General features: G+C 42.0%; 2 protein-coding genes across 3 annotated transcripts in view; one reads left to right on the top strand and one right to left on the bottom strand.

The window, feature by feature from the left end:
* The window catches only part of otoa (otoancorin), an 18,738-nt gene extending 17,213 nt beyond the window's left edge, over positions 1-1,525 (top strand). The window contains exons 29-30 of the mRNA XM_034875235.1: positions 734-887; positions 1,046-1,525. Of these exons, the coding sequence (XP_034731126.1) occupies positions 734-887; positions 1,046-1,128 (237 nt within the window). The 3' untranslated portion in view covers positions 1,129-1,525. The remainder of the gene's footprint in view (positions 1-733; positions 888-1,045) is intronic.
* An 86-nt stretch (positions 1,526-1,611) lies between these two features.
* On the bottom strand, positions 1,612-11,067 carry znf687a (zinc finger protein 687a). 2 transcript variants are annotated; one of them, XM_034875233.1, is made up of 11 exons: positions 10,801-11,067; positions 8,218-10,218; positions 6,906-7,161; positions 6,594-6,781; positions 6,297-6,481; positions 6,045-6,221; positions 5,577-5,739; positions 4,962-5,177; positions 4,725-4,837; positions 4,203-4,305; positions 1,612-3,794 (listed from the first exon to the last, which is right to left on the bottom strand). In XM_034875233.1, exons 2-11 carry the CDS (start codon positions 10,195-10,197, stop codon positions 3,168-3,170), a joined length of 4,008 nt encoding a protein of 1,335 aa, XP_034731124.1. In that variant the 5' UTR covers positions 10,198-10,218; positions 10,801-11,067; the 3' UTR covers positions 1,612-3,167. The 2 variants fall into 2 exon arrangements, with proteins under 2 accessions (XP_034731124.1, XP_034731125.1); XM_034875234.1 differs by having other exon boundaries at positions 1,612-3,800; positions 4,203-4,296; positions 10,801-11,066.
* Between the last annotated feature and the right edge of the window lie 544 nt (positions 11,068-11,611).

Below are 11,611 nucleotides of genomic sequence, written 5' to 3'. Positions count from 1 at the left end.
TCATCAAATGCTATGACTTTTTACCACTTTTTTCAACATGCTATGCTATGACTTTTTTTTGACATGCTATACTATGACTTTTTTGACATGCTATACTATGACTTTTTTTTACATGCTATACTATGACTTTTTTGACATGCTATACTATGACTTTTTATGACATGCTAAGCAATAACTTTTTTTGACATGCTATACTATGACCTTTTTTGACATGCTATACTGTGACTTTTTTCACTTTTTTTAGACAGTACTGCACAGACAAGTGCAGTATAAATATTTCAACCTGTTTTCAAAGCAAAACACCTTGTTTTGTGAATTTTTTCAAATTAACTTTTTCATGAATCTAGTGACGCAGCCTGCCTTATTCTTTGTTGTTTCAAGACACAAGCACTTATTTGAAGAACATGTTTTAAATAAGTGGAATTAAATCAAATGCAGGTTGAAATATTCTCACAGAAATAGCTGGTTAAAGTGTTTTCTGGTTAATAGTACAAATTTGCTCCACCTCGGACAAGTACAACAAAAATGGTCCTGACATACAATGTTAATGCATCAGTGATAGCACATATACATTATAGTGTGCAAAACGCCATGAAAGGGGGCATCTGACATAAGAAGTACTTTTACTTATGTTAGTTTGATGAACTTTTGTCAGTAACATTTTGAATGTGGGACCTTTACTTGAGTAACACAATGTATTACTTAAGGGATTGTGTTCCTGTGTTCCCTCCAGGCACTCTCTGTTGCTCAGCTGGAGGCTCTTGGACCTGACAACGCTGCCATGGTAACAAGTGAACAACAGGCTGCCTTGAAAGATGAGCAGCTGGTTGCTCTTGAAAGGACAGTGACCGGTTCACTAGAACAAACAGAAAGCTCTGCCAAGTCAGGTAAGAACAGACACTGCTATTAAATTCACATATTGGCGGAAAATAGTTTTTTTTATGTTGGACCCCATCGCTCGTATGACGAAAAAAGGTTTTCATAGGGCTATAAGACTCTTAGTGAGGAAATACTTGCATTCAGTCTTCATGTCATTCTCGTTCAGGAGCTCCGTCGCTGAGTGTCGAGGGGATCTCAGCCTTCATGAAGCCCCTTCTGTTTCTCCTCATGGCCTTCCTGTTGCTGTGAGAACAGAGAGCCACCACATCCAGCTGCAAAACTAGCAGGAGCTGTAGCACTTGTGATATGTAACTCTTCAAGTTTATTATTTTATGTTGAATACATTGTTATCATATATTGTCTAAGATCATTTGTGCGTAAACATAGGAGTGTGGTTGTTTTAACATAAGGAAGTACAGTACACAAGATAATCATATGACCAGTTAATCTGTGTACAGTATCTTTATTATTGCTTTAACATTTTCTGTTTCTATATATTCGTAAGAAAGTATATTTTAATAGATTGAAGAGTTTTGACACTGATGTCCTCTATGTGGCATTTCTTTATAGGATTAAACTCAATAAAGAATATTAATACATACACCAAACTACTGTTGAAATGGTATTTATAGACAAAATTAAACAAATCAATGTGCCAGTTTTTATTAATCCTTTTTATATATATAAACATTTGGTTAGAAATTGCCCTGTAAATGGAAAAACAGAAAAATGTTAAATTGAACAATGTGTGTTAATTTTTATAGTATAAAAGCATTGGATAATCTCCTGAGAAAGTAAACACAAACACACCCAGGTCACTAATAATTACAGCACATTACACATTAAAAAGTATAGTTCTTTAAAAAAAAAAAACTCAGTGATGCAGATTCATGGGTAATAAGATAAGTCTATGGATCGTGTGGTTGGAGATTTTTCAGCCAGACATGGCATGAGTAGTACAAAATATTAACACTACCTAAAAACATATCACTCTAAATCTTTAAGGTATATCTACTGAATCTTCCTTTCCCAAACCTTTTCGTATCAACAATTGTATTCAAATTTTACAGAACAATGATCTAACAATACAGGGTGTTTTTATTTTAGAGAAAGCATAAGAATAGACAATCACAAACTGATCTTTTGTTTACAGTAATTTCCTAACACAAGGTTAATGCAAACACATCCCATTTACCAAAATACATTATTTTACTTCCATCTCTTGCTTACAGAAAAGGAATAAATCAGGTATTCTAATGTAAATACATTACATTCCGCTTAAAAAACAAAAAAATTAATACATTCATTTCCATTTTACCCCATTGACTGCAAATTGTGTACACTTCAGATTATTGCTGAAAATTTCCAAAAGCATTGTTTTAGTTTTTAGATTGTAATCGTCATTGGTCCACATTCATACAAACATGCAGGGACGCAGAGCATTTTACCGACATACCCCTAAATGCATAGACTGTAACTATCCCTCCTGTCCATACTGGGATAACGCATGATGAGGGACAAATTCCACTGTCCTTCTGTGCAAAAACATATTCCAAACTTTGAGTTTCAGTAGTCAGAGTTTTAAAAGTGTCTAAATCTCTTTTAAGTCTTTTTGTGTTAACATCCAGCTTTTGCAGCTCAGAAAGGACTGACTATACACTGGGACTTTACACTGTACGTGAAAACACAAAAAGAAAACTTGATTGTTACCTCTTTAGGCAAGTCTCACTGTACTAAAATGTACAGAAGCCAATGGCTGCATTTAGAGGTGGGAATCAATGGCTGGTAATAAGAAACTATACAAGTTAAAAAGTAACTCTGTTATAATATTATTAACCGCTACAATGATTATTTAAAAAAATGTTAAAGAAGGACCATTTTCAGTAGGAGGATAATATCAAAATCAAAATAGAGATTCCATCGCTGTCTATAGATAATAAATGAAACAGCAATCACAATCACAGTAGGACCACATGTACGACAGGTACATTGTGTTGATAGAACTACTCAGTGACTGGGAACGAGCTCTAATCTTGTTAGGAACATTACTGAACACAGAACTGCAGCATTAGATCCTGAGTTAATCGTATCTCTCCACCAGTGAAAATCACATTTGATTGTTTCACAATCTATTCACATGCAAACTCTGTTCCACCACTGTTCTTTGGTTAAATTAGTGCATAGGTGTGCTAACCCACACTTTGATGACAAGGTGACGGTAAAAAAAAAAAAAAGGCACATGCAAAAATTCTGTCATCACCTCAGCTCTTCCCCACACATTTGGAGCCTTAGGGAGTTTTTCCGGCATTCCTTGCGTTGATAAAAGCCATACCGTGAGTTCTGAAGTGCGTAGTCAGATCTGTTGCCTTAGCAAATTGTTTGCTGCACACCCTACACGCAAGTGTGCCCTCCTCTCCCTTTCCCTGAGCTGTGGAGGAGTGAGAGGAAGGCGATGCTGGTGAAGAACCGTCCGGAGAACTCTTCTCATCATGGTTCTTGCTGTCACCAGGGGGAGGTGCTACGCTGGGGGATTGCTGGTTCTTGGTGGATGCAGCTTTGACTTTGTGGGTGATGAAGCGATGGCGTGACAGGGAGGATTTGGATGTGAAACAGGCGCCACATTGTAGACACTGTTGACCGCCCCCGCCCTCCGTCCCTCCTCGCCGGTGCTGGCTGATGTGATCCAGGAACACTGCCTGGTCCTCTGTGGTGAAGCCGCATGGGGCACAGCGGAACCCAGACTCAGGAAGGGAGTAGGTGGCAGGAGCAGTAGAGGATGACCGCGACTTCTTCACTGGACTCACTCCATCTGTGGAATCTTCATCTTGCTCCATCTTCACAGCCCCTCTCCGTCTCCGGGAAGCCCCAGAACTACCGTCCAGTTCTGAGGAACTGTCGGCCTCATCTCCGCCCGCCTGTGACCGGAGGAAAGCAAGACACCTGCTGATAACATCTTAGTAGTCTCGCTCTGCCAGACCCTCCACACGCTGCGGAGCGGAGGAGGGTCTGGCTATTCAACACATAGCATTCCGGGATGGGAGAAAAAATATAAAACAAGTAAAAAAAGGTGTGCAAGAGAAAGCTCAGATTGGACAGATAGTCTAGCTAGATTTCTGCAGAGATCCGAGGAGCAGTCAACAATAATCCTCATTAATCCACCGGGGGTTAACATTTTAACACAAAGAAAGCGGAAGGAAACGGACATACATGCTTCCGGTGGAATTTCCTACAGCAACGGAGCAAATTCAGAAGTGGAACGTCAAGGATATAGACTAACATCTTGTTAAAATGTGTTTTCTCTTTGAAGAAGATGAGTGGCTTACCATTAGTGTGTCCTGGCTTGGTGGGTCCAAGCTGTGTCTTAGCTGAACATGCCTCTCCAACATTGCTCTGCTGCTGAATGTTTTCTTACCCTCACTACATAACCTACACACAGACACACAGACAGACAGAAAACAGACAGACAAACAGACAGACAGACAAAAAAAGGAGTCATAGTTACACCTGAAGTTTAACTAAAACTAAGACATTACAAACAAAAGAGGTTATCAATCCTCGGCTGCAGACCTGTGAAGAAACCATATGATGCGGCTAAAAGCTGAATACCTACAAGACTTTACAGGCTACTATAGGTTGGTTTTTTGCGATAATTAACCTGAACTGGGAAGAGTCTGGGCTGAATCTTTCCTTTTCACTCATTGTCAATATACTGTTTTAACTTAAACAAATAAAATCAGTAAGGTCACCACAGAAATCCACTTGATGATAATAGTTTCAACACAAATTGCCACCGGACTCATTTGTGCCGTAATCAGGAGAGAGGATGCAGAATGTGGGATACTTACTGGCAACGAAAGCTACGACTCATGACTTTGTGTTTGTCTCTGCTGTGACGTCTCATGCTGGAGGTGGTGGTGAAGGAGCTTTCACACTTGTTACAAGGAAACTTCTTGAGTTTCTAAACAACACAAACACAGAACACATTTGGCTAGATCTCTTCAGTTATAGCTATATCCAAAAACGTAATTAATTGTGACAAATTGTAAATCTTGGACAGCAGGGGGGATGGAGGACTCCCAGACCTTGCTATGTTGTTCAGCCATATGGGTAATGTAGTCTTCCCGGTCTGTGTAGCGTGCGTGACAAGGCGCACACTTCCACACTGAGGGGGTCTTCATCCTCTCGGTCTTCATCGTCTCTTCCTCCTCTCCATCTGAGCTCTCCAGCTTCACTGAAGGCTGGGAACGGGAGGCAGCTGCTGGAGCTGAAGGATACTCTTGTTTTATCGTCTTATGGGTCTGGAGAACAGAACAAAAGAGACATAAGTAGGGCCGCAACCATCAATTATTTAAATAGTCAATTCATCTTTTCAATACTTTCTCGATTAATCGATTAGTTGTTTGGTCTATAAAATGTCAGAAAATGGTGAAAAATGTGGATCAGTGTTTCCAAAAAGTTTAAGATGACGTCTTCAAATGTCTTGTTTTGTCCACAACTCAGATAGTCAGTTTACTGTCACAGCGGACGAAAGGAACTACTAAATATCTACATTTAAGAAGCTGGAATCAAAGAATTTTTTACTTTTGTCTTAAACAACTGACAAACTGATAATCGATTAATCTTTGCAGCTCTAATTATAAGGCTGACTTTAGAACACCAAGTGAACTATAGTAGACACTATATAAGCATGCATGTACCTTGAAATGGTCTAGAAGGGAATTCCTCTGAGAAAACAACTTGGTGCACTCCGAGCATTTAAACACATGCACCTTCTGGTTGGTTAAATGAGTGTCAAAGTGGATGTACAGCAGTGTCTTGTTTGTAAAAACTGTGTCACACATGACACATTTATAGATTGACCTGTAGAAGGAGTAAAAAAACAAAACTGGGTCAAATAATTTGAAAGGAAAACATTTCTTTTCATGAGAAGAATTACACCTGTATGTATGTGTGTGTGTGTGTGTGTGTATATATATATATATATAATACACACACACACACACACACACACACACACACACACACACACACACACACACACACACACACACACACACACACACACACACACACACACACACACACACACACACACACACACACACACACACACACACACACACACACACACACACACACACACACACACACACACACACACTTACATGGTCTGTCCTTCAGTGAGCGTAGGATGTTGGGCGCTGATGTGGTTCTGTATGCTCGGAGTAGATTTGAAAGCCATGGGGCAGGTAGGGCACTTGTGGAACATATCACAATGAGCCTGCTGGATGTGAGACTTCACTGAGTTAAGTCCTCCAAAAACCACCAGGCAACTGGAACATCTGTGGAGAGACATATTTAAAACGCGGGCCTATAAATAGAATTCATGCGATGTAGGTAGAGCAACGATAGCACACCTGTATCCAATGCGTCGTGCAAAGTGTAAACAGGTCTGGTCTAGGTGTGCTTGAAATAGCGGCTGCTTGGCCGTGCCCCCGCACTCTGGGCAGACGTGTGGCGGGCCGCCCTGGTGGATGCGTTGATGAGCTGCTGCACTGCAGCTGTTGGGCAGGAGCATGGGTGGGGAACACTCTGTGCATGACTGGAGAAAAGAAGGAATGGCCAGAAAAGTTAATTTTCATATCATTGGAAAACAAATGAAATGTTTAGTTGTTCTCTTCCCCCCCTCCCCCCCTCACATTCAAGAGACTCACAGCGGTTTGTGCAGGTTTGATCTCTTGGAAATGCTCGGCCACCTCTTCTTTGCTGCTAAACTGAACCTGACACTCAGGACATTTATTACTCAGGTACTGCACTGTCTCTGCCTTCTTCTTGGATACTGCTTGATTTGGCTGGGGTGTTGGGTTTGGGGTGGCCTGAGCTAAAAAGGATGATGACAGCCCTGAAGAGGATGACAAGAGAGATGGAGAGAGCACACAAATGACGAATGCACAAAGAGAAACACAACGGAATCACTTCCAAAACAATTAAACAATGGCGCTGAGACAGAAACGCTCTTAACCGACCAGTTGCCGTGGGTTCCTGCTGGCCAATCATCTGCTCCACAGGTACAGGTTTCATGACGAGGTGGGAACACTGCATGATCAGGCCTCTCTCCTTGTGCTCTCTGGCGTGTAAAAGCAGGCTGCACTTGTTGTAGAAGGCTAACCGCTTGGCGCAGTGATTACAGGTCACCTCAATCCTCAGCGAGCGCCGGTTGTAGTGCCGCGCCAAGCTCTGCTCGAGGGCAAAGGCATCGCCGCACTCCAAACAGCGGTAACCCTGCAGGGCGCCAGACATTCATCTTCTTAGATATTGACATCGATATAAAAGAAATGCCAAAGCAATGTTTGTGAGCTTGTCATGAAATTATGATTAATAGCACCAATTCAGCCTAGTTCTTTAACAGAAGGAAGTTAGCCTGCCAGGAACATGAGCCTATTTGTTACAGTGAAAATGTTTTACGATGACACTGTTCGTGATGCAATATCAGATTACTTATACTGCACACAACCTCTTCCTGTATATTTCTTCTTACATTTAATGAAAACCAAGTTATCTTCAATCTTTGAAAAGGTGTTGCTGCTTTTCATTATCAGATTTAACTTTAAATCCTGCAAAACAGATGGATGGGTTTGTGACAGAGGTCTCTAGTTGCAGTTTACACTATTTGGACTAGAGATGGTCCAATACCATTTTTAGCTTCGTGATACCGATTCCAATACCTGAAATGAAGTACTGATCCGATACCAGTGTCTCATATATTTTATTATGTTTTGAGAGCTGTCTACTACTATCCCTGTATGGATGTGATATGATTTCTATCTTTGTTGTCGGTCTGTCTCAGGTTAAACTCTTTGTGAAACATGAACAAACACAAACGAGGAACGCTACAGAACTTTTTTCTTCTATCCAGTTTGACAGTCAGTTATAATAGAAAAAGAGCATAAACTACTTTAACATAGATTTTCTTTAGGGCTTTATTACGTGGTATCGGATCGGTGCATAAACTCCAGTACTACTCAACACGATACCAGCGTTTTAAGCAGTATCGGCGGAGATGCCAATACTTGAATCGGAACATCTCTAATTTGGACTACATTAATTTTCATCACCAATAAACTGCAGATTATTTTCTATATTAATTGATTTGTTGTTCTGTCCATAAAATGTAAAAAAAAATGTTAGTCACAATTTGCCAGAGCCCAAGGTGCCACATCCATATTCAGTGTTTTTTTCAACCAACAGTCCAAAACCCCACAACATTCTGTTAACCATATTTCATAGCGTGTATATAATCTACGGATTGCTTCAGCCCTGTACACAATGACATCTTACCTGTGCAGGTAGAGGAAGGCCCCACTCTGCAGGAAGAGGTGAGCTCAGGTCTGGTTTATAACAGGGCAGCAGGTTCTTGTTGTTGAGGATCTTGTTGAAAGCTTCTACCAGATTGGTCTGAGTCTTGGATATGATTGCCCCAGTGCTGTTAACTATAGAGGCCGGTCTGCTGCTACTTTGAGGCGTGAGCAGAGGTGAAGGGGCAGAAGGCGTCATCCCACTGTTCACAGTTTTCTGACCCAGGCTGCGAGGGTTGATCCCACCCGGGCTGACTCTGGGAGTGGACACAGAGATGGAGGGCAGGGCTGCTGTTTTGGTGATGCTTACAGCTGTTGGGGAAACTTTAGGCTTGGTGTCCACTACGGTTTTGTCTTTGAGCATACTAGCACCTTCCAGCGTGGCAGCACAGGCCACTTGGAGCATTGCCATTGCAGGCAACTGAGATTGCTGTGATAACTCCCTCCTGGATCTTGTGTTATGAAGTTCGGGTGAAGGTTTTGAACTATTTCCACCCTTGGTAGTAGCTTTTCCGCTTCTTTTAGCCGCAACACCAGTCACAGTCCTTGTGATGCTGCCTTTAGGCATCTTGATTTTAACTTTAAGAGGACGCAATGGAGATGACACCGTCTCTGCAGCACTAGCGGACCCAGGATCCTTTGCGGCAGCCCCACCATTCTCCTCATTGAAATTCTCTCCATCTCCAGACTCCTTAACACTCAGCTCCTCAGTGCCACCTGGCCTTTCCTCTTCTCTGGGTTCACTTTCCATGAGCTCCACTTGGGGACAGACGTCCTTGATGTTTGCTGCCGTTTGGGCAGAATTAGGGCTGCTGCTTCTCTTGGGGACTATAAGACCTGTCTCACTGGGCGGTGGGCTCTCAGGCGAGTCCCTTTCATCTATCACATGCTCTGGATATTTCTCCTCTTGGACTGATGCAGAGCCCCTACTGAGAGAGGGGAGGCAGCTCTGGGGGGTCTGTGTATGAGGAGCTGTGGAGGGAGAACTGGGGGAGGTAGGTCGCCTCTCCCCCTCACATCTGGGTTTAGGTTTAGCAGGTGCCAGAGAAGGCAGACGAGGAGGATGAGTAACAAGACAGGAAGTGGTTTCAGGAGACCCAAGTAGTTCAGAGCGTAGTTTTGCTCTGTGTTTAAATTTGGGAGGGGAGGACATTATAGGTTCTGGGCTCTCCTGGATCACCAGAGGACTTCCTAAATCTGGCTCCGAGTCATCTTCATCTGACTGCATAACATGCTTAATTCCAGCCTGAATACTCCCATTGTTTGGTAAAGGGGAGGGTGATGGATCCCTGAGGAGACAAGTTTCCTTCTTCTGGGGGGGGTGAGAAAGGTGAGGGCTGACTAAATGTAGGGAGGGAGGAGTTGAGGAGCACTGGTTGTGACCAGCACTAGTCGAAGATTGGAGGAAAAGGGGGGGCTTCAATCTGTTCATGACATTAGTTGTGTGCTGGACTGATCCCACCTCCGCTCCATTATCACTTTCACCCTCATTAGCCTTCAGTGTGGACCTCAATGGGGATAAAGGGTGCCATGGCTCTGTGTTGGACTGTCCCTGATCCCTGGGGACAGATCCCTTAAAGCCATTAGAAATCTGGAGCTCCACAGGGGCACCAGCAGGCATTTTGAGACCAAGCTGTGTGGTGAAGTCACCCACCCTGACCTGAACATTTAAGCCACTAATTGAGGGATTGTCTGTTTTATCCATTACAGACTTCTCGTCCTCTTCAAAAGACTCAGACCGCACTGTGTTCTTCACAATAACACTGACCACAGGAGGGTCATCATGTGAGGCAGGAGGGCAGGGAAAGCATGAAGGAGACTCACTCTCTCTCTCGTCTGCACTGGTCCCCACCTCATCCCGTTCCTCCTCTGGACTTGATTGAATGGCCTCTTTAGCATCAATGTCAGGAATGTCAAAAGCTGCCAACAAATCATCAAAGTCTGGGGTCTTCATGTCCCCCATTGCCAGCACGAGGATCGAAACCTATTGGGGCAACAGGCGAGTCACAATTCAAATACCGTATGTGTGTGTGTGTGTGTGTGTGTGTGTGTGTGTGTGTGTGTGTGTGTGTGTGTGTATATATATATATATATATATATATATATATATATATATATATATATATATTAATGTAACCACGACAGGTTGATACAGCTACGAAAGGTACTTGTATGTCTGATTGAAATAAAAAGTGACAGCTGGTCTCACAACAGGGTGTTTCGTTTACGTTAACATAGTTACATTATTCTCCTCCAGACTTTAACGTTACTGATCATAAATAAGCAGACATAACATAGACAGCATATAAAGAGCTCCAACATGGCCAACATAATTGTCACGTTGCAACAAGTGGGTCCTTCTGCTAACAGCTAGCTAAACTTTAGCATTCAACAGCTAGTTAGCCGGACGTGCTAACGTCAACCGAACAAACTTTTCCCACGTAGTCAGAAACTACTATTAGCTAGCTAGATTAGTGTAATAATCAGCTAATGCACTCCAAATACACAATGCTGAATGTGTGTTATGCTTAAATTAGCTCACGCTTGTATTTAATATTTGAACTACCTGCTTGTTTAGCGAAGTTGGTTCCTGACTTTCCCCTCGGACGCATAAGTTCCTCGTCACCAAATCGCGCGACTTCCCAAGTGCCACAATTTTTTTTTACGCGTTGTTCACAAAGTTATAGAGGTATCATACAAACGTATTTGTAAAGGTTACCCTTTCAGACAGCATCTCAGAAAATACTTTTCTAATACGAACTACGACTTATACAAACAAGACCAGCTCTGCGTCCATCACGGTAATGGTCCACATCAGAGGGGGCACCGAGACAAGAGGACATCTCGAGAGCTCTTCCTTTCGCCGAGACTTGTAGGATATGCTATCGCGTTTTCTGTGCAGATCTGACGGTCCCATTCTGCCTGTGATCAATCTTGCACAAGTTGAAGGAGCTGATGGAGTCACTGCAGTTTTTTTGAATATGACAAATAAAATTGATTGATTCTTTCTACAATGATCTTTATAATCTGTGACTAGTTGTTTTGTCATTGTGAGTACTTGCTAACTAATGGTTTTCATAAAATATGACATTTTGGTTTCACATTAACACAAATGCAGATGAGTTATTCTTAATTTAAGTATTCTGCAAGGAAGGTAGATTCATAAAAACACATCTTTCATATTTGTCCTACTGTTTGAGCTTTTTGTTTTTTACATGAAGGAACATATGATGCCATTTTAAATTCTCATAATGAATGAGAGAAGTATGTATGAAACTAGTGTTGTCACTTTGTCAAGTTTGTCTCTTCTATAGGCTTAATCCACTCAATCTTGTAATTCTGTTTTGTTAAAGAACACCAATCATAATCATATCCTC

The sequence above is a fragment of the Etheostoma cragini genome, chromosome 6 (assembly GCF_013103735.1).
Source record: "Etheostoma cragini isolate CJK2018 chromosome 6, CSU_Ecrag_1.0, whole genome shotgun sequence".
Classification (NCBI taxonomy): Eukaryota; Metazoa; Chordata; class Actinopteri; order Perciformes; family Percidae; genus Etheostoma; species Etheostoma cragini.
The sequence above is the reverse complement of the archived record's forward strand: the minus strand, read 5'-3'. Positions and strand labels throughout refer to the sequence as shown.